General features: G+C 47.1%; 3 protein-coding genes across 3 annotated transcripts in view; all 3 read right to left on the bottom strand.

Moving 5' to 3' along the window:
* LOC110388003 (feather keratin 2-like) overlaps window positions 1–23055 on the bottom strand; it is a 906242-nt gene that overhangs the window by 47949 nt on the left and 835238 nt on the right. The gene's annotated exons all lie outside the window — the stretch shown is intronic.
* LOC110388008 (probable peroxisomal membrane protein PEX13) lies at window positions 2433–19398 on the bottom strand. The gene is made up of 2 exons (XM_021376797.1): window positions 19312–19398; window positions 2433–3198 (listed from the first exon to the last, which is right to left on the bottom strand). Exon 2 carries the CDS (start codon window positions 3175–3177, stop codon window positions 2857–2859), a length of 321 nt encoding a protein of 106 aa, XP_021232472.1. The 5' UTR covers window positions 3178–3198; window positions 19312–19398; the 3' UTR covers window positions 2433–2856.
* Window positions 9398–19394, bottom strand: LOC110388005 (feather keratin B-4-like). The gene is made up of 2 exons (XM_021376794.1): window positions 19312–19394; window positions 9398–11014 (listed from the first exon to the last, which is right to left on the bottom strand). The coding sequence occupies exon 2, from the start codon at window positions 10996–10998 to the stop codon at window positions 10675–10677; it is 324 nt and encodes a 107-aa protein (XP_021232469.1). The 5' UTR covers window positions 10999–11014; window positions 19312–19394; the 3' UTR covers window positions 9398–10674.

The raw sequence follows: 23055 nt of genomic DNA, 5'->3' as shown, positions 1-23055 counted from the left end.
CTGCAGCCCCTGCTACTCCTCTTGCTACAGCTCCTGCTGCAGCCCCCGGTACACCTCCTACTGCAGCCCCTGCTATACCTCCTACTGCAGCCCCTGCTATACCTCCTACTGCAGCCCCTGCAGCTACCGCAGCTGCTACACCCGCTACTGCTACCCCTCGTACCGCAGCTACAGCTCTGGGTGCTGCTACTGCTAAACCCAACCCGAACCGGCTCATCTTGGCAACATGTTCAGGAGTGCTGAGCCCCTGTGGCAGCAGCTGAAGTTACCAGCAATGGGGAGCTTGGCTGCTTTCTAGGATCTCTCAGCGTTTCTATTTTCTTTCTCCTTCTTCCCGCGTTTCTCAGCTATGAGCTCTCTCAATAGTCTCCTGCATTTAGACCCCTTTGGCAGCGGTGAGAACAACTTGCAGCTCTTCTGAAGCTTCTTCCAGTTGCTTCAGCAGTGTTAAAGACCTTCTGCATCAGGAAAAACTAACCCGTGTCAACTGCATTTTCACTAAGTAGTTCCAGCAAGGTCCTGCAGCAGTGCATAATGGAGAAACATTCCGGCTGTGCCTCCTTTGATCTGGATTTACAAGTACCTTAAGAACGAGCAACGCAGCTTCAACAAAAAAGAATGTTCTGTACAGTGTAGCATAGTGACTCATCGACTCCAGCGTGCCAAAACTATAATCTTTCTGTATCTGTGTCAACTTCTTTTCTTATTGCATTAAAATTCTCTGTGTGAGAAAAAAAAAAATCCAAGTTCATGTATTCTTTTGTCAGTCTCTTGGTTACGTGGATATAGGGAGAGCAGTGGCACTCAAAAGGGAATTTCTGCCCCTCAACACCTCCACGTGCAGAGCAGCTGGCCTAGGGAAATGTAATGTATCCCTTCCTCTAAACCTCAGAAATCTGAGGAATTCCATGATTTCTCCTTTCCCTTTATTAAATTGAACCTATTCCAGAATTAAGGTTAAACATATTTTAGCATAATAGGGCTGGGATTTTCTTCATTTAAAGCATTATAAATGCTTTAAAATTAAAGACTAAGTCCCAGAACTCTATAGAGAATACATAAAAAATGTTCACGTGAGTTGAGTAGGTATATTCCTACAAACCAAATTCAGGTTTTAAACTGGCCATTGATTTAGTCTACATATCAGGAAGAAATTTTTTACTGTGAGGGTGGTGAGACACTGGAACATGTTGCCCAGTGAGGTTGTGAATGTCCTCTTCCTGGAAGCATTCCAGGCCAGGCTGGATGGGGTTGTGAGCAACCTGGTCTATTGGGAGGTGTCCCTGTCTCTAGTAGGGGCTTGGAACTGGATGATCTTAAAGATCCCTCCCAACCCAAAAGGTTCTATGATTCTATGATACGATTCCATGATATGTTCTTCTTGCAGAACAGTTTCCAACACTATTACCATCTATCAGACAAACTGCATTAGCAGCTGGTGGAATTTAATGTATATATACATCAATTAAATCCAGGGACTAAGAACTAGATGAGTGAGAACAAAAAAAAACAGGAAAAAAAAAGAGGCAGCTTTTCAAACAAAACAATACACTTGAAACAGCTCTCATCATCCCTAGGACATATTGGCAGCTCTTGGTGGCCACAGCCCCTGGCCAGGGAAGTGGTGAGGAAAGTGCCGTCATCATCCTCACCACACAGCCGCAGTCATTCATTTAAGCCAACCCTCTGCCCATAAAGGTCAATGAAGAAAAAAATAAAGAGGAAAAGCCAGTCACGATACAGCTGCCTTCCACACTGTGGGCTCTGAGCCCATTCCCATGACCCTACAGACAAAAACTTCCTGCTACCTTCCCTTGGAGGTGCTGGACATCCGTTGCTTCTAACAATGCATTTACTTTGCAGAGGGAAAATCCTCCTAGCCCTCTACTGGGGAAGCCCTAATAGATAAATCGTGAGCTTCTTCCAAAATTAAAAACAGGATTGCCCATTAAGTACAGGCGTTTGCAATCACCTGTATGACCTCTTCAAAATCACAGAATGGGACAGGTTGAAAGGGGCCTTAAAAAGATCACCAGGTCCAGCTTCCATGGGGAAAGGGAGCATGGATGTAGCTTCAGTGGTCCTGGTGTCACAGGTACAGGTCACAGCTCCTGAGGAGTCCTGTCCTAATCACATCCCACTAGCCCAACAGGAGCACCTAAAGGTTTTAAATGAATCACTGGTTTAAGTGCACAAAGCAAGAGCCTGGCACTGCTGAAAATATGCAGAGATAGAGCTGAAGTTTGTTGCAGCTGCAAATGGCCATGTTTCCCTGTGTAAGGAGGATAAGGCTCTGTGACAGAGCCCAGGAGCACACAGAGGTAGGGTTAACTTTCAGACATTCCATCCATAACATTCTTGATCTCAGAATATTTAAGAAATTGACATGAAAAATTAAAAAAAAAACCAACAGAAATACAGTATTGATGAAGCGTAGCTTTTAATATGAAAGGCAGATGTACTCCTGAAGGCGTACAGAACAGAAAGACTACATTCCCCAAGACACGGTACACCGTGCCTGTACCATTCATTCAGAGCATGTTTTGTACATCACCGCAACAAACACAAAAGCCAGACACTCCAGCAGCGTTTGTGGAGTTTGCACAGAACAGGTGCTGAGGATAAGCAAGCTTTCGGTTCCAGCAGTAGATGAAGAGGAGAGTTTGGGAGGCAAGAGAGCAAATAGAGCAGGAAAAGATCAATCATTTCGAGCACTTGGGCAGTAGAGCAGAGCCTCAATGCCTCCGCAGAGGGAAGCTGCTGTCACTGGGCTCTGTGCATCAGAAAGATGCTGCCCAGATTCGCCATCAGTCCAGACTGGGGTTGATCCTCATTTCAGCACCGTTCCTGCTGGGTTTACCAGCTCCCATAGCCGTATCGATGACCATATCGTGAACCAAAGTGGTGACCGTAGCGGCTGCTGTACAAGCCTGGGTAGCCATAGCAGTCTCCATACAGGCCCCTATAACCACCATTCAGACCTCCAAAGCCATAGTGGTCCCTAGAGCCATAGAAGCCCCAGTGACCGTACAGACCATCGTGGCCATAGCGGTCCCCAAAGTCATAGAGGCCGCCAAGGCCCCTGTAGTAGTAGGGGCCGCTGTAGTCATAGCCCCGGTAGCTGTGGAGGCCCCTGTAACCGTGGGGGAAATAGCAGTCATCGTGGAGGAAAGTCATCTTCCTGCACTGGGGGCAAACCTGGAACGCAGCAGCACAAAGAAGAGCCAAAGTGAGAAACATTTCACAGTCACAGCTCAGAGCCCAGAGCCTTCTTCAGTGGTCTCACTGGGCCGGGGACAGATGCAGTTTCCTTGTTATATCCCTTCTCCCATTCCCCTTCTCTCAACTTTATCCATCTACCATCATCAGCTTTTTTCCCCCATTTACCCACACATTTTAAACCATTTCCTTTCCTTTCTCGCTTACCAGCTGTGGAGCAGACCTGTTACAGCTCAAAACTTCCCTGCTGCCACTTCAGGATTTTTCCTAGTGAATATGGTAAGGAGTTCTCAATCCTAAATTTCTTTTAGGATATCAGCTTTGTGTAAAGCTCTGCATTCCCGAATTTGTCAAGACAGTCTTTAGGAAAAGGAACAAGGTTTAAGGTTAAGTAAAGCTTAAAGCATCTGGTGTTGGCCATGACGGCACATCACAGCTGTTGGATCCACAGCTTCAGTTCACGCTGACTTCATACTGGGATCTCCAAATGCTAGCAACCCACCCAAGAAGCTACAAAGTCATTAGCACACATCAGAACATCTAAAGCAGCACCAAAGAGTTGAACCTGCCCACTCTGCAAAGCTATAAGCACGGGTACAAGATAACGAAACCTTAACATTCAGGAAGCTGCAATAATCCCAAAAAATTATTAAGCCAACATTTCTAATTCTCATGAAGGCTTACCGAGTTCACCAGGAGAAGGAGGAAGGCAAGAAAGCTGATGGAGAGCGTAGAGCTCAGAGCCCTTTTTATACTGTTTCTTTGCCCTGGCGGCTTATCTAAGACTCCCTGCATATTCAAAAGGTTTGTACCCTTATTGGTTGGAAAACAAATTTGCCTGTACTCATCATATCTTCAATTAATATAATTTTCTTCATTGTTTGGGATTATTAGCGTGTTCTCAGCCTCAGTTATGTCACACATATTACAGGTTTCTTTCATCTTACAATGTTCTAGGTCAACTACATTCCTGATACCATTTTATTGTCTTCGCTGTCAAAACTTCAGTTTATTTAAATGTAATATAAAGGCATTTGTAAGCTCCCAAAGTCATTAGGGAGAGAGAAAATTTCATTAAAATGTAAAATCTTCCCACATTTGGAAATATTGGTCATCAGAAATTCTGATGTAGTGTGGCAGGGTCTTCCTGCTCGAAGGTAACACGAGCATTTCTTTCAGAACTTTCTGTTAAGCTACTGAGCAACTTCAGCAAACAGAACCAGCACGACCAACAAAAAAACCTTAATTGCATTCCTCCAAAATGTTGATACCGAACAAAAGTCACGCCGTTGCGTGAGCAGAAATAATGTCTTCAACAAAAATGAGACGATGGCGTCATTTACACCTTAATTCGTTAGAGGACATGATCGTGAGCTCAGCAGAACGAAATGAAGAAAACGAGCATGAACTAGGACTGGAAAATAATAAATGATAAGGATTTGGAGAGATGTGCTAAATGTTGTTTTCCAAGACAGTATTTTAATATTTTCTTAGTGAAGAATAAACCTAATGTATCAAATATGGTAAAATCATGAAGAATACTGGAGTTTGTTGCAGAACTCCTTGCATGACCTTCACCTAATTTCCTCCATTAATTTGAATGCAAAGTAAGGATAATAATGAGCAAGCAGAATGTTGAGGCATCCTCAGAATTCTGAATACCAAAGCTCTTCATAAACACTCATTAATGTTTTCAATTTGCAAAGTGTTGCAGTATTTTAATATTAATAGTTTGTCACCAAAAGACACCATCAGATTTAATAATATGGTCAATTACAACATACAAGCTCTCTTGCTTCTATGTCCTAATAAGGTGATGCACTATACGTTCTATACCAGTCAAAAGCTAAAAATCCTGTTCCAAAATAGGAAGAAATATTTGGGAATATTCTTAAAGCAGAAAAGGAGAAGTTCCTTGAAAATCAGAGTGATGGAATGAGGAACAAAACCAACACTGCTGGCAAGTGAACCCCACCAATACCACCAGGCACTAAGCACCGGTCACAGCATTGCTGAAGAGAGTAACTACAGAACACTACAACTCAACACACCAGAAAAAGCCTCCTCTTCTCCTCTCCACATTGTACCATAAATGAAAAACCCAAGTGAATGGTGTACCTACACACAGATTGCGCAACTGGTAATGGCCTAAACATACCATCCACCCAACAACAAAGAATTCCGTGCAATTTTACTAAAAATGTGCTGAGCCTATTTCTTCCTGTTTTAAGATGAAAGAAATTCTGGAGGTATTACAGGTGTGTCATCACATCGAATTTGAAAAATATGAAAATCACTGGCTCTGATTACATCAGTTGAAGGAATACGGCACGCAACAAGATCCATCGCCTAACTAATGCCAGAGTTCGAGAGGGTATATATACGGACCTCGAACTCCGAAGCTTCATTCGCTTCTCTCGAGTTCCTCTCCTCGGTGAACCGGGTAAGTCCACACTACCTCTACTCTACTCTTTTTGCTACATCTTTATCTGTATATATCTGTATGCATGGTGCTGTAAAAATACATGGTGTCAGTTCTCAGTTGGTAAATAGAGTGTTTTCTAAGTATTGTCAGCCACTATATTTTGCCCGGAGAGGCTATAGATACCCCATCCCTGGAGGTTTTCAAGACCAGGTTGGATGGAGCCCTGGGCAGCCTGGTTTAGTAGCAGATCTGGATGTTGGTGGCCCTGCCTGCCGCAGGGGGGTTGGATCTTGATGATCCTTGGGATCCCTTCCCACCCAAGCCATTCTATGATTCTATATGAGGAAAACGTTTGGGGGGATTGAGAAGGCTGAAAAGATAAATGAGGTGGCTAAGAGGTGAAAAACCTGCTGGTGAGAACATGGACAGCACCAGCACATTCAGTTTGCTCCAGGTGAGCTTCGAGCCTTTTGTCCCTCTACCAGCAGTGCATGTACTCACTCTGTTCCCTGCTGTGTGTTTCAGGTTTCCCTCCAACAACCAGCAATGACTTTCCACAGGGAATTCTACAACGACGAGCACTATTCCCCCTTCTGCTATGAAGACCAGCATGCTTTCTGGGGCCTGAATAACCACCAATTCAGGCACCCATATGGCTTGCACCTGGGCCACCACCACGACTACAACCAACACTGGAGCCCATATGGCTACAACAGAAGCTTTGGGAGCCTGTATGGGAACAGGAGCTTGAGCGCTCATGGGGGCTATTATGGTCATGGGGACTTCTTTGGTTTCGGGCACCGCCACCCCTTCTTTTCTCAGTTTGGCCACAGATACTGGTATTGAAGCTGTTATCCATGCTAAACCAGCAGAAATGAGACAGATCCTTTGCTAAGGCCATGGTGCTGAGAAATGCTGGGTATCTACACCTCTGGCTGGGTTCAGTGAGATGTGTGGATGCCAGGCTGCACTACCACCACCCTATATGTAACCTTCTAATATTTCTATCTCTTCTACTATCGCTCTAAAGAGCAATTTGAATTACAGCAAGTATTGAGGCACCCTTACAGCCCGCTGAAAGTCTTGCTCTACTCCACCAGGTGGGTTAGAAAGTTTCCTTTTAAATTAAATCCCAGCCACTTTGTATTGCTATCGTGATAGATATGGTCCTATGTCAATGAGAATCAGACTTTAACTGCCGTGAAGAAGTCCACTTTGCTCAACTACTAACTTCTCCAAAGACAACGTGTAGAAGCTCCTGTTATGTATCCATGCTGCATCTCATATGGCAGCGATCAGAATTTATGAGCAACTTTGAGCAAGAAACATGCCTGGACTGTCAAACTCCACGAGGAGAGAGCATCATCTGTCATCAGACACACTCTACTTGCTGAAGACCCTTTTGTAGAACTGCAAACTTATTCTTTCTGTAACTTCTCACTCTTCGTTCATTAAAATGACTCTGCATAGTAGCATCAGCTGTCTAGTCTTCTCCTTTGGTCTTTGCTGACATGCCTCCAAAAAGGGACAAGATGCAGTCCCTCTGACAAAACATACACTAAAATGGAGGTTTAGACACCAGGTGTTAGGGAGCATCGTCACATCTCCATCCAAAATACTCCAGTCCCAACTTGTTTCCCAAATTAGGAAAAGTCTTCCCATTCTTTAATTAAACCATGACCCCGGGTTTATGCAGCACTTCTCTAGAAAATCACCACAGTTTTCTGACTGTGCTACCACACATGCACTTCTGGAACAGGCTGTCTTCTGTGCTTGAAAAAATAACTTCCAAAAGAAATATTACTGAGTGGAGCTTAAATTCAGGTGGTCTGTGAAGGAATGATAACAATGCTTCTTAGGCTTAGAGAAAGACACCTAAGAAAAAAGACCAAAGGCAACCAAGTTATGACCTCTGGAGAAGTCCTCTGCTTTGCAAACTGAGCAGCCGGGCTATTCAAGCAGATCCTGCCCGCCTGTACTATGTTCCCCTGGAACATTGTGCACCCTTGATTTAGATTTAAAATAGTTAAGATCGTAATCTGGCACGAAACAAGGTGGTTCAACAAGCACAGGCCAGACATAGCTGCATGGAGCCCATGCAAGCCCACTTACACATCAAAGACACCACCAGGAGTCAAAAATGTAGTTATAGAAGTGACTTTGAGGGGACACCTCTGGGCTGATTTCTGAGAGATACCCTACATACCCCTTCTCTCATGGTACCCACCCACCTGAGCATTTTCTCAACTGACAGAGCTGAGATCAGAAACTGACTGGTGGAGCAGACTGCTGAAGCTGTTTCCATAAGCAGAGAAATGATAGCTGGCAAACACAGTCCCTGTGCTGTAGATGTTCTTTCTCCTGTTAAGCCTATTTCTTCATATCCTTGGTGCTTTTGTGTAAAGCATTTGACCTTGGACTGAAGCACAGCAGAGGACGAGGCACACAGATGCAGTTCTTTGTCCGAGAAGGAGCAGCCTCAGGCAGGAGACGGGCCAGACCTGACGCCTTGCTCACAGCTCACCACTTTTCGCCCTACTTTGAGCAAGATGGAGTCAGATAAGGACACCCTGGTGAGGTGGTAAGGACAGCACCCTCCACCCTCGCCTCCTAGCAGGACACGGGCGGCAAGTCAGCACAACCCTTTGAAACAGGCAAAACGGTTGTGACACCCTGTATAATCCTGCTGCCAGCTGCAGTCAGCAGCAGAAGGGCTGGGTTCCCCAGGGAAAACCTTGAGAAAGGTTTGAAGCTCCCACCACAGTAACTTCAGCTCATCTCCCTTGGGCGCCTTTAATTACCAGGCAGCTCTGTGCCCATCAAGAACGCTGGGGTGATCACAGTCCCAAATCACAGAACTGCAGCTCAGACCATCTCTTAATCCCTCTGTGCATCAGCCAGTAGTGCTGATACTCATCTCACATGGACGAATCCTAAGGTCTGCAGCAGTTTCTCATACACGTGTTCACAGTAGAGCGTAAAGAGCATCTCCCCTGTTTTCAAGGTTTTTTTGCCCTAGGGCTTAAGAACAGTCAGATGATTAGAGGAACCTTGCCTGCCTGAGAGCACCACAGGGGATGGGTGGCTAATTTAGTTAACAGAAAACTAACTCCTGTAATTTCCCTTAAACTTCCGAATGGCAGTCAGCAGCAGGATGTACTTACTGCGTGCATGTGGGAAACTACCAATTTAAATGCACCTTGTGAGCAGCCCAGATGAGGCACGCCATGGGACAGTGCCTCCAGCACAAAGATACACTGCCAGAGTGAGAAGTGCTTTTAAAGGGCAAACCTATTCCAGGTGAGACACTGGGTCCCTGTGTGAATGCCTCCGCAAGATTTCTTAGAGTATAACATAACAGAGAGGAAGGGAAAGCGGCCCTTGGTATAGGAATCCTGCTTTATCAGAAGCAGCAAGAAAAATAAGACTCATTTCAAATCCCACTGTATTTCAATGAATATTCCAATCTCGTAATGCAAATAACGAACCTAGGAGATGTGAAAGATGCTTCTACTATCTTATCAACCACATTGGTGTCCTCTTTAGATACTAAATATCTACAGGAATGAAAGGTGCACTGTAAATATCACCATAGAAATCCACCAGCAAAACCTTCCCCTTTTACTGACGACTCAGTGTTCTGTGGTAGCTGCAAGTCTCAACCTGTTACACAGAAAGGGCACCTTCACACTCAAGTTTATTACCGAGTTTTATTTCCAAATATACCATGAGCAAAGTAATAAAGATCCCTTCATCTGGCTGTTGAGGTTTAGGGGATTTCTTTTGTAGGGAAGGATTTATGTGGTTGAAGCTGGTTGAACCATCTCATCCAGCCGTCAATTACACACTATTACAGTGCCCGCCTGCTTTGCATTCCTTACATTAGGATACGTCTCCAAAGCGCAACTACTCCCAAATAATCCGACATTCTAGCATTATTAAGCAATATTGCTTTATGCTATTTCTTTGACAATCTCTTAATAGATATGTTTCAAACACATGCAACAGCACAGAAAGACTACAAAATGTTTATTATCTATAAATTCCTGAGGAAGTTTGAAATTCCACAAATGAGATCAACCAGAATTCTGGAGTTATACAGCAAAGCAGTAAAGCCTAAAACCAAACTTTTGGCATTGGTTTCTTCCTAGGAACACCAATCTCCATGCACCTCTGCACCGATACTCTTAGCACTGCTGTAGGGAGGCTAAGCCTGATGATACCTGACAAAGGAAACACTCTGAAAATAAAAGCCAGTCTTGATTCAGGAGCTTCGCATAACCAGGAATAGAAGCAAAGCTGTGGGCAGCAGCTTCACTGAGGGACAGCAATGGCTGGGAGGTGCACACAACCACTGCCAGATCTCACCAGGCTATTGCCGTCCTGAAGCAGAGCGATAGGATTAGCTCAGTGCTGCGGGACACAGACAAACCAGGAGCAGAGGAACACACAGACACACACGCACACGCAGAGCCCAGGAACATATTGCAAGGTCATGTTTAATGAGAAGGAAGCAGATCATACAGAGGCAGAATTACATGGTGCAGATTACAAATTGCTTGTAACCTGTGATTTGATGTGAGGTGATTCATGTAATAGCTGATGTTGTTTCCTTATTGCAGAGACAGACAAAGCACAGAGCAGCATGTGCTGGTTGACTCCAAGACCCTTTCTTACACCTCATTACTCACAGAAAGCACTGACAAAGCAAGCTAAAATGGGCTCATCCTAATTCCTACACACTGTCACAACGATACCTACAGGCGTCCCACTGAATTACAAACTCAGTCCACCACACTGAGAACAGAGTGCTTAGAAAGATAGAAAAGTATTAGGAAAAAAAGAAAACAAAGGCAAATATGAGGAGGGAATGGATTCTTTTTCTTCAGAAAACTGGAACATCTACGGATGCACTTCATTGACAGCCCCAAATGTTCTTCAGCTCTTCTGAATGCTGAAGCTTCAGCCACAGGTCTACATTCTGCTCAGCATCTCCAGGACGTTCCTCTTCCAGCAGCTCCTCACCAGATTCAGCACGGTCTGCAGCTCCCAACCGGGTACCCCCGTGCCCACCGGGCACCCCCAGAAACCTGCAGGCCCCCAGGAGCTGGGGCACCGCTGAAGCCACTTCCAACTTCAGGGGCTCCCACGGACCCCACAGTGCTCTGCTGTGGGAAGGTGCTGAGGATTGGTCCGGGGATGGTGACAACCACCGGCGGAGGGTAGATGACCACCGTCGAGTCAGGGCACTGCACCACACAGGGCTCGTTGCAGCTGTTGGCGACGGGCTGCGGCACGGCCACCCCGCTCAGCGAGGGGCTGCCATCAGTGCACGGGCTTAAGGAGTGCGTCATTCGGGAGATGGATGATCTGAGGTGCAAGGGAACAATATAGGAAGAAGGAAAAATTCTTACAAGCTCCATGATCAAACATTAGAATAGAGAACTACCAACAGGCTGGAGGGAAAGGCAGAATTTTTCATAGGTGATGTTTTCTAAAAACCCAGCTATCAGTCTTATATTGAACACCATATCTGGAAATGAAATTTCACAGAGAAGTAATAGGAGTTCACCATCCAGACAGCACTGGAAGATCAGCATTTACCAAAGCCAAGAGCTGAACAGCCACAAGACGATATATTTACATTAAGAAAATTTGGGTTTGATACTACTGAGCATTTGCATAGGATTCACCCTGACTTAAGAAAAAAAAGGTTTCTTTAGAAAGAGCAATTCAAATCAAGCTTACCTACTGTGCAACAGAAAGAAGAGAAATGGTCAGACACAGCCTGATGCTGAGTGTTTTTATACTCACTCTTAGGCTGCCCAAAGCACCTGAGTCACCTACATGCATAGCATCCCAATCAATTACTAAACATGTTTCTTTCAAGACTTATTATCGTTAATGAATGTCAATTGTTTTTAATAAATCACTCTTTGTAATTATTAGCTTGTCCTTCCATCCCTCTGCGACCTGTACATTACTGCCCTCCCATCTACTTCAAAAGTGGACATGGAGGGGATACTCTGCATGTAAGAGAAAAATCTAAAGGACTTTATCATTCATATGCACTGTCTCCTCCATGAGAGGACTCATCAGCAAACAGCCAAATATTTACTTGGAAGAAGAGGCCTTTGACTCAGCCCAGGAAGAGTTGCAAAAGTGAGGGATCCGCTGTGTTCTTGGCCTAGGGGAAGTCGTGTACAAAATTCGGTGATGAAATCAGGTGAATGCAAAGCCTGCTCAAAGCCCGGGCATTCTGCAGAAATCTTCAGGCTGAATTGTGGAGCAATATACCCAAATAAGTCAGCATTGCTCTTCCAATTAGACACAAGGCACGCGTGTCTTTGAAAATGCAAGCTTTGACCAGAAAAAAAGGAAAAAAAAATAAAAATAAGTAAAAGGGAAGAAAAAAATGAGACCATATCTTATATGAAACTAAGTGTCCTGTACTGTAAAGCTATAAATCTTGACCTGATTAAGGACATGACGAAAAGTCAATAGATAGAGCACAGCTTATGCAAGACTTCGACAGGTCATTTTTGCCAGCAAGCCATTTGTTCAATAAAAGGGCACCTAAATCCACTGTAATAACACATTACACATCTAGAACATCGAGTTCCTTTTGCTGATGAATCGCAACTGCCAGCATGGGGTTATCATCAGCTTTAAACACACAGATGGACGCTGAGGTTCACCAACACTCATCAGCACAGTCAGCAACAGATGCAATGGTCTGTGCCATACAGACGCTCCCTATGTCCCCCGTGGGCCATGGAGGATGGCAGCTTGTCCATTCTGATTTACACTTTGCTGCACTTGTGACAGTAGAGAGGACTTGTTGGGGCTGTCCTGCTATAGAACCCTCATCTCAAAGCCTTCCCTCTCCGTACAGCAGCACGTTCTCGAGGAAAAGATATGGCAAAACTGCAGAATAGTTTCTGCCTTCCAACAAATCTCAGAGGGAAGCTCATATCAGACCGGTACAAAAATGATTTGGAAGGACAGTACTAGGCCCCATTGCCTTAAGTGTTACTGTGGGGTAGAAACCCCATCAAGATTTTCACACTCCTTTAATTGCAAACTGAGATTTATCTTCATGTAATCCTTGATCATTATGACCCCGAGACATCTGTCATTCCTTTGGGGAATTAGCTCTGCCTTTTCTGTAATAGAAGATAACCACACAAATTGCAACATATGTCTTTATCTCAGCCAAAATCAGAGAGCAATTTAACCCCAACGTAAGTCCTTAAAAAGGGTGGAATTAAAATCTAACCGTCGCTTTCAAGTTCGCCAACTGAGGACAGACATGCTGAGTTTTATGTTTACAATGTACTAATAACATTGCATTGAAAAGAAGGTGAGATGCTTTCACTCTGCCTGCATTCAACACCACTGCAGGGCCCACGTGCAGCACACAAAGGATGACACCAGCAGTAGGTGCACAGGTGCCTTCTGAAAGCGTTCTCAAGCACATCATAAAAGCTCATTAATGTTCTACACAGCTGATGTTGTCATATGGATGTTTAACAAGAGCATTACAGCTCGCAGCTCAAGCACCACCGGTGGACGAAGAAGGAAGTGATGCGTCAGCTGCTGAACCACAGCCAAGTGTCACTGCCTAAAGCAGCCAGAAGCAAATCAAGTACGACGACAGCACGTGCATCGACTCAATTTAACAGCTTAAAAACGTTTGGGGATTAAATGTCAGCTCCTTAAGAAGCAAAGGTATTAATGTAAATATAGAAATCGTCACCCTCGTGCCAAGAAATAAACAGAAAGCACCTGAGATGAAGACCAGCTATCAGTACCTCCAGGTACTCAGGTGCTGATAGAGCATGGAGTTATTCAGCATTGAGCTGAACCAATGGGACTCTTCACTCAGCAGTTGTGTGTTATATTTACAAGTTCCATAATGTCACAAAGATAAACCATTGAAATTGTAGAACCATAGAATGGTTTGGGTTGGAAGGGACCTTTAAGATCATCCAGTTCCAAACCCCTGCTACAGGCAGGGACACCTCCCAATAGACCAGGTTGCTCAAAGCCCCATCCAGCCTGGCCTGGAATGCTTCCAGGGAGGGGGCATTCACAACCTCACTGGGCAACCTATTCCAGTGTCTCACCACCCCCACAGTAAAGAATTTCTTCCTGATACCTAGTCTAAATCAACGACCCTCTTCCAGTTTAAAACCGTTTCCCCCTCCTTCTGTCACTACCTGCCCTTATAAAAAGTTATAAGAATCAGCCAGCAGTTTCCTAAGGAGATACTCTGAGCTGGAAAAAGGGGAAGAAATGGCAAAAAGAGTGTATTTTGGTAGAACTGCCATCACGACTCATGCCATGATGTGTATCAGAGCCCATACACCATAGCTCAGCTTCGCTCTATTGGTGAAGCAAAGCACTTCCCAGGTACCACACCTGTGCAGGCCTACATTTACCCACACATAAAACAGAATAGCACTGTCAGAGCCTCTGAAATGACATCTTCGCCAGCAGACCCCCTGGAACTCCTCACAACTGACCATTAAAATTGTACAAGAGCAAAGGTCTCCAAGCTGATCTCCATCACAGTGATCATGGGCAGCAGTTTGAAGGATGCACATTGGGGCAGCACGGGGCAGTGCCCACTCCATCCTCTGGCCCCATTTCCAGCTGTAAGAGCACCAGACACGAAGCCTTGTAAAGTCAGGGAGGGACTCATAACCTTTGATGCAGTGCACAGCACTGCATCAGACACACAATGAATGCCAGGCGTCGGGAGCATCTCCCCCAGCCCTGCTCATCCCATAAAGATTTAGAATTGAAAGAACCCAGCAGGGTGTGAGGCACATCTCATGCTATTCGGGGATCACGGTGTACTAATAATTTCAAGTGAGTAAAATAATTACAACCAACGAGAGCTGCTCCTGAACAAATTTTTCCCTTGTATTAGGATTTGACCCACCACGGTTCAGGTTTTCCAGGCAGTCTCAGAGACCATATAAGAACACGTATCTCCACGCTTCCGATCCAGTTCTTGCTCTCCACTCTGAGCTCGGTAAGTTTTTTGCCTGCTTCTGTTTCTAATTAGCTAAATGTCCTCTTGCTGATGCTTTCAACTTGCGCTTGAATCTGCAGAAATACTCTGATGATAAATAAGTTGGCTGCTTCTTGCAAAAAGCTTTGCTTCTTTCCTATTTGTAGGCATAGATAGAGGCATTTCATTTGAAGCTGAGATTTACAGAACCTCACTCAGTTTGGGATGTGGCATTTCCACTTTGATCTGGCAGTGTTGGTATCTTTAATCCGCCTTGAAAATCCCAAATTCTACGTTTCTGCTGCTTTAGAGAGCACTGATTTCAGTAATTTGAGCAGCTCTGTGGGCAGCTGACCTCTACCATAGTAACCAACCTGATTTAGGTGACTCTACAGTACCACAGAGGCTTTGCTGTTGGGTTTGTTTTACAAATGCTGGGAGTACCTGCTCTCAGATTGCAGCAGGAAGATGCTGACCCATCTCTCCTCAGCCTCTCTGCTCTGCTGATCCCTCTGTAAACAAATTGCACCGGTGAGACCTGACCCTCGGAGCTTTGTTCTTAGGGCAGCCCTGTCTGCAAACGCAGCTGCCACTGCCTTGCAACACACAGACGCCAAGTGTCATTTGCTAGCGCTGAGCAAAGCTGATTTGCAGTCAGATTTTGAGTTTTAATTAGGAAATCTGAGGTCTCAGCACTTTCCCCTGCGCTCGATCACGCAGTTGGAATGGACACCTCATCCCTTCCAGGTGTGACAGAGGCAGCTCTGATGGCCCGCACTGGGCAGTGCCTCTGCCTTCAGGGACCCCATACCAGGAGGCTTTGAGCTGGGGAGCACTGGGTGCTCTGCTCACAGCTCTGTGATTCCTGCAGCCCTTTGGTCCCCAGCTCCTACTGAGCAAACTCAGGAAAGAAAGAGCAGGAGATAGCAGAGCTGGGAAAGCAACCACACAGCTGCATCCTGAGATGGAGTTATGTTTGACTTTTTAGTCGTTCGGGACACAGGCAGCAAGAGCCAGATTTCAGAAGCTGCTTTTTCCCTAATGAACAGGCACCTCAAAAGAGCTCCTACCTCATCACCCTGCCTACCACAGAGGTGATCTTCCAATCTGCAGTTCAAATTAGTACAAAGGCAATACTTTTGCTTTACCTAGTGCTAGCAGAAAGTGATTCCAGCCTCATTTGAAGCAGCAGGAAAGCAAGCAGCCTTCACTACACGAGGCGAGAACCTCAGCAGCAGCCCTAGCTATGGCGATGCTGCAGAAGCAGAAATATGCAGGTCACTTGGCAGCTGAGCCTCAAATTGCCCTTCCAGTGGTAATAGCTACCAACTTCATCTCAAGCCATTAAATAACGTGATTTAAATGCCAAGCTGTGCAGTTTCTACTACAGAATGAGGGCTGAGAATCAGAGCAGCAAGTTCCTACTGCGGAAAGGAACTCATCAGACAGAAGCAGCGATCCGCGGGGAATTAATCTACCTTTATCTCCCGCTGTGCTTTTTAGATTCATCGCCAGCCCAAGACCATGTCCTACTGGTACCAATACAAGCAGCAGTGCTTCATCCCGGGTGGAGCGAAGCACGTCGTGCCAGCATTCACGCAGTGCCGCAGCCCCGGTGTGGTGAAGTCGGTGCCATGCACAGCGTGCGCTTCCAGGGATGCCAAGCTGTGCACTGCAAGGAGGATGGTGCAGAGCAGCCCCAAGTGCCCCGCGCCGTGCACATCCACCTGCGTAGAGAAGCACGTGGTGGAAGGCCACTCTTCCTCCTGCAGCCACCAGTCCGCTGATGGGTGCACCGTGGTGTTCTCCCAGCCCCAAGGGCAGCACCTCTGCATGCCTCACTGCAGGCAGGTGGGTGTTATAGAACGCCCTCAGTTGTGTGCTCCGGTCCATGTGGGTCAGCACAGCTCGTATCCTTGCTCATACCAGTGGTCCGACAGCTACCACTACCGCTGTGGGCAGAGCTAAACTCCAGAGGTGCCCACCCCCCCCACCAGGTGCTGAAGAGCAAGATGGATGAAGAGCAAGATGTAGACCCACATTTGAGCTCAGCACGGCTTCCAGAGGTGCAGTTCATCCCTTCCTGCAGCCACTGGCTTGTGGATAGCCCCAGACACTCAGAACCAGCCCCCCTCCATGTTATACTCCGCATTAGGTCTCACAGCTTCGTATCTCCAGCCTCCTATCATCTCCCACATGTTCACATCCTGACTTCTCTGCAATTGCTGGTGTAAAGGATATGTGAGCTTCACTACAGGCATTGTCAATCACATGCATGGCAGTGCATCCTCAAAGCAGTATCAGCTATAGCCCAGTGCCAATACCAACCAGGTCCTTCTGTGCTAGCATTGCTAAATGCGCATTTCTTTCTGCTTTCAACTCTGTTCCACGGGAGGTGTTGTAAAAGAGAAACTGAATGTGAGTGCTGCGCTTTGTTCCGTATGCAGCAAGCAAAAATAAAACAGGATTCTGCTTTCAAGTCAGAGGGATTGACTGTGTGAAACAACTCACTCCTGAAGCACTGCCTGCTTAAATATCCATCTCCAGTGTACCACTTTGATGAATGGAAGTTCTTGCCTTATTCTCTACTGTATATATATATGCTACACATAATAAAGCCTCTACTGCACCAAACTGCTCACTCTATTTTTCCCCCGACCTCTCATTCAGCTGCCTCCAAGCAGAAAACCCCCAGCTGTACCACAGAGATGGGGAACGAACACCACTTCCACCTGTACTGGTAACACTGGGCTCCCACAATACATCTCAGAAAAGCTCACAATAAAAGCTGATGCATCTGTACGGTGACTAGCAGTGAATCAATTAAACTAGCAGCAAATGCTGCAATTAAGTCCAAGATCCATGTGTCAGGGCTCTGCTCCAGACCCTGGGCCACACTGCTCGATGCAGCATGAAATTAAGCTATTTGCAAATTGAGGAGGTATGACCCCATACACCAATAATCCCAATTAGATTTGCCCCCAACCATTACTCCTGCATTTGGAAATGAACTCCAGAAGTTCAAGTTCCATCATTCAGGGAATGTTTGGGGAATGTAGAGGCAGGCGCACACTCCATCACAGTACAGCAGTCGAAAGCTCAGCACAAAACACAGCAAGGGTGCATCTTTAAAGAGGAAAAGGGTTGAAGGAATAAAAGCGGGGTGACTGTCTTGGAGCTGTAAAATCAGAAGAGAGCAGCTCTGAAGCAGCACGACTTCCCCAGAGTCAGCAGAGCTGAGGATGACTTACGCCTTCTCCAAATCTGCCGACCAGGGAGAGCAATAATAAAGCTGCACTCTCCACCAAGCAGCCCAAGGGCATCTCTCTAATGTGGTGTGTTCAAAGGAGGGCAAAGCGCAGAGGTGGTATCCAGAGAGGGGAGAGCTCTCCCGCTCGCTCTCCTGACCATGAACGCAGCCCATCAGCAGATTGAGCACAGAACAGAGGAGCCCTTCTGCATCCCCCTGCCGCAGCACAGAGCTTCTCCTGCATGGCTTTTCACCCACACTACAGCCAGGCTTCAGGAGGTTACAGCATAGCACTCATCTGGGGAGATGCTTCATTTAGGAGCTTGCTGCTCATCATGTTCTCTCCACCTCTTGCCTTCAAATTCGGGTGCTTCCCATTCCCCCAGCTCTAAGCCCCACCACTTCTGGAGAACAGCACTGAGCTGGAAGTGCATGCAGTTTGTATTTAAATGTTCCCGTGCAATCCAGCTGTCTGCTCTTTCAATGAGCTGGGCGGCAACTACCACATTGTTTTTTTTTTATTATTATTCCTTATTAAAGGCAAACGGCGTGAGAAATTAGGAAGGCACTAAAGTGTCTCTGCCATTCAGGAATGAGCACCTATCAACGTTCAGAACAGTCCACAGACAGACCCATCACACTGGTTAAGCCCGATGTACCTGACAGTGCCAGCCCAGGGACACCCATGGGCACTGGGTCACAGAGCCCAGACCCAAATGGTCCATTGGATGAGGAGGGGCAGAAGGACACACCCAGGCAGGCAGCTCCCTACACACCCCCAGAACCACATATCCCTGACCCCAGACCAGCTCTCACCTCTACCAGCACCTGACCAAAACTTGCTGCCCAAAGCCTTGCATTTAGCATGGTTTCAAGCGTGGCATTTGACATTTATTACTATTTTTCAAACACGTTATCTTTGGGCTCCCTTAGCTAATCTCACAAGGCACAGCAGCTGCGTGGTTTGCTTTCACAGTGCTATCAGACTGCTCAGTGCTCTCAAACCCCCACTTGCTGCATGCAGCACCTTGCACCGGTGCAGCTCCAAAGCATTCCCAGCTGCTGCAGAGCAGTGTGCCCTCCTGTGGGCACCACCAGCCCGCACAGCTCCCACAGCACTTCCAGCAGCAACGGAGCCATGAGCTGCTCATTTGCAATTAGCCAAGTTGCATTTTGAGAGGGCGCTGCAGCTCGAGGCTTTAAAACACCTCAGGATGCCACAGAAGTAATCAGGAGAGAAAAAAACGTCTAGCAAATGGCAGTAAAGAAAAGCTGTAAGGCTGCTCCAGCTGGAGATAGTAGCAGCAAAGTCCTTCATAACAGAGTACAACACAGATTAAAGCCACCCTAACCTATTTCCCAGCCCAGCTGCTAAACAAGAACTGCATAACATACCTGTGGTCATCCCGTTGCAGGGCACGGCTACCTCTTGGCTTCACTCCTTTGCAGTTGTGCCATCCAAGAGGAGAAAAGAGGAGATATCAGAGGGGCACTTCTGTTTGGTGGGTGCTCTGGTCACTGGAAAACAAACCACAAGCACCTGGGGGTAACGTGGCTCCAAACAGGCACAGGGGGTTGGATTTAGTGGTTTACTGGGCCTATCAGGTGGTACTGAAACAGGCACAGCTGAATCGCTAATGCCGTAGGTTTGGTCAGAGATCCATTTATTTTTTTTCTTCTGTTCACAATTCTTGTTACCTCAGAAGCTGGATGGGAATCTCATGAACTTTTTTTGCTCTTGGGATGTTTGAACAGCGAAAAACAAGCCAAGAAAGAAACAAAAAAAATCTCAATGTGGAAAATCAGAGTACTCTAGAAGCTGAGTAAGCCGCATGCTTTACATCAATCCTGCTGTGATGTGTATGCGTGTGCCACGGTGCTTTGGCAGGCAGCTGGTGATGTAACAGGTCTGGGTTTGTAAAAGCTCGCTGAGAGCAGCTTCCAGAGCACCACCCCACGCTCGGGCCATTCTGCATTATTAATCACTATCAGAAGTGGGAACTGAGAGCGATTTCAAGACTTCGAGTGAAGGGAACGAGCTCACCCAGAAGCACGTGAAGGACTTAAAGCCAGAAAGCCCTGCCAACAGCATGTGACGTTTCGGGCATAGCAGCCCTGCCCCATGGAGAGCCACCCCCAGGGAGCCCTGCCCCATGGAGAGCCACCCCCAGGGAGCCCTCCCCCATGGAGATCCGCCCCACCGAGACCTGCCCCACGGAGCCCGGCCCCTCGGAGCACCGCCGGGCTGCTCGCAGCTGAGCACCGCGGAGCTCCACTCGCGGTCCTGGAGCACCGCCCCGCGGCGCTGAGCTGCACGAACGTGCTCCGCACACCGCGGGCCGCGCAGCGGGGAGCTGCGGTGCAGCCAGAGCTCCGCTGATCGCTGCGCGGATTGCGCAACGCCCGCTGCTCTCCAGGGACCTCTGCAGGGCACGGAGCCCGACCTCTCTGAACAAAAGAGACGTCGTTCCACCGGCAGCGCTGATCTCGTTTCCCTTCCTCGTTTTGGGGAGAGCTGTGACGTTGCATAAGGTGTTTTTGGCAGCTAAAGAATGAGGTGGGCGTGGGAAGGCGAAGCGGGGCAGAGCGATGTGCCCTGCTGTTGAAATTGCAAGTTGCTGCACTGCTGACAACCCCCCCCCCAACTGTAAAGACAGTGATAAAGTGATGTAACGCTGCAGCAGCAGCAATGTAGAAAAGCAGGTCTATGAGGCTGGGACGCGGTGTTGGCTTGCCCATGACTAAGTGATGTGGTGGAGTAATGGGGTCAGCTTTAAAAGGAAAGAAGTGGTAAACCTGTTCCATCAGATTACTGCAAGAAATCAAGGGTTGCAGCTGCAGAGGGCAAATGCCGCAGCTCCCTCAGATGTGGGGACTGCAGGCCCTGTGAGAGCCCTCATCCAAATGTGCTGACTCCTTTCCGCTCCCAAGGGACCCAGTATTTGACCTGGGTCTCTGGGAGTGCTTACAGAGTTGTTTTACCATTGGTTTGTGTCTGCCTTTCTTATCACAGCCTCATCCCGGGGGATGTTAGGGGCTGAGGGGAGCCCTGAGTGGAGAAAATCCTCAGAGAGGGTCCCTTGTGTTGGCCACGTTCCTCTCCCCAACTGTCTTCATCCTATTGGACCAACAGGTGTTGATCTCATCTAAAAACCCCCGCGAAGCCTGTGGGGTGTTCCCAGGCAAATAAGCTAACTGTCGGATATGACCACTGATGATAATGAACGGAGCAATTAAGACTTTCCTTTTGATGACTGTAATTTAATGGGCTGGCGCAAACCGGTTGAATAACATGGGAAGGAAGCTGCGTTTGTGTCATAGGTAAAAACTGGGCAGATGACCCACTAAAGAGCTGGGTGGGTCATACAAATAGGCAGCTATGCAGCCCGACTTGTCGGGTGGGGAGCAGCTCCTTCCCAGGGGGGTGGACCTCCGCACAGTCATCATCACCACATGTCCATGAGGGGCACTGAAATGAGGTTGGCCATGATGCACTTGGGGTGCTGCTTGGAGACAAATGACAGGTTCCCTCCTGGCATCTCAGAAATGCTCCCGTTGCCTCTTGGAAGGGGAAGGAATGAGAACGAGAGCAATGCCCGCTGCCAGAGAGGTGCAACAGGGAGCAGCTGTTGCCTTGATGCCAGCCAGCATCCTCCAACCCAGCCCCATGGGATGCATGAAATTGCACGCAGGGCCAAAAGCTTTGGGCAAAGTAAGATAAAGTATTTTCTCCAATGGTCAGGGCTGCAGAGAGTGAAACAAGGTAGACACACAGGTTTCTTGTTCCCTTTGCACCGGATGCTGTTCTCCTTGAGAAGACCCTGAAAGGCTGAATTAATGGTAGCAAGATCTGCCTGCTTGGGCTCACAGGGGAACACCAGAATTACCTCCTGCAAGGGGATTCTGCTGTGTCAATAAGCTGAAAATTAAAGCTTATTTATAAATAGGGGCTTTATTTATAAATAAACTTTATTTATAAATAAAGGCTCTTCTCACACTGCTGTAACCCCAGAGTAGGTTCATTAAAACAAAGGACTTTAAGACGTTTCTTGTGCCAAGTGTCAGCAGGATGGACAGTGCTGAGCACTTCCCGTGAACGCCGTGTCACGTACATCTGAGCCACAGTGCTGAGTTGGATGAGTTAGCAACCTCCAGCAAGAACATCCCATAATTGCCTGGCAAACCACATTTTCCCATAATTCCCTGGCAAGCAACATTTTCCTTTATGGCTGGGGCAGGATGCCCAGCGTGGCAGGTGACGTCCCTGCCACAGGGCTCTGGGGTGGGTGCAGGCTGGTGGTCCCAATCTGTGTCTCTTTCCTTACCTGTAAACAAGAGGAAATGGTCTTTCCCCACCCAATAACGCAGCAATGGTCCTGGGGTGTCTCAGGTCACCAGTTAATATGTCCAACGGGCTCATCTGAATGGAAGTGCGATTATACAAACCACACAGAAGAAGGCAGGTGGTAGCTCATTCTCGTGGGACTTGGGTTGCTTTATGCTAAGATTATGCTGCCTTCTGTGCATGAAAACCAAGAATGAGCTTTCAGAAAACAGGGTGTTCTTCCTATGATGCAGACTGGTGTGGGGTCCATCACCATGCCCCTCATTGCTCCCTGCCGTGATGCTTGTGCCCCACTCCATCTCACTACAGGCACTGGGCATGGGAAGGGCAGCGATGGGATGTGTGATGGAGCCTCGGTTCACATTTCCCTTCAGTATGTGCCATGGAGCCTTGGTTGACAACTCCCTTCATGCTCCAACTTTCCTGTCATTACCAAATCGCTCAGTGATGAGACCGTGGGTGTGATAAGAGATCTGCATACTTAACGCAGCAGGGCTGTTGCTCAATCTTCACTTATCCTTTTTGCTTTATCTGTTGCTATCTCCCTTTGGTAGACTCCTCTCTAGGTTGAGGCCTGTCTTGATAGGCCAGAGCAAGCCATGCTGTCCCATGTGTGATTTTTTTGAAGTATTGCTGCACTTTCCCAAAATTGCTAGATGTTTAGTTATTTAAAACAACCATTTTTTATCCATGCTGCCATTTCTTACCACCTGCAGCAAACATTGGCTGGAAAAAGATGAAACACTCAGAAAAAAAAGAAGGAAGGAAGGAAGGAGGAAAGGAAGGAGGGAAGG

The sequence above is a fragment of the Numida meleagris genome, chromosome 24 (genome assembly GCF_002078875.1).
Source record: "Numida meleagris isolate 19003 breed g44 Domestic line chromosome 24, NumMel1.0, whole genome shotgun sequence".
NCBI lineage: Eukaryota > Metazoa > Chordata > Aves > Galliformes > Numididae > Numida > Numida meleagris.
Note: the sequence above shows the minus strand (reverse complement) of the source record. Positions and strands in the feature narration are given on the sequence as shown.

Bases quoted from the DNA above. Each gene is read 5' to 3' on its own strand.
- LOC110388008 (XM_021376797.1), bottom strand. From the start codon at position 3,177: ATGACTTTCCTCCACGATGACTGCTATTTCCCCCACGGTTACAGGGGC.
- LOC110388005 (XM_021376794.1), bottom strand. From the start codon at position 10,998: ATGACGCACTCCTTAAGCCCGTGCACTGATGGCAGCCCCTCGCTGAGC.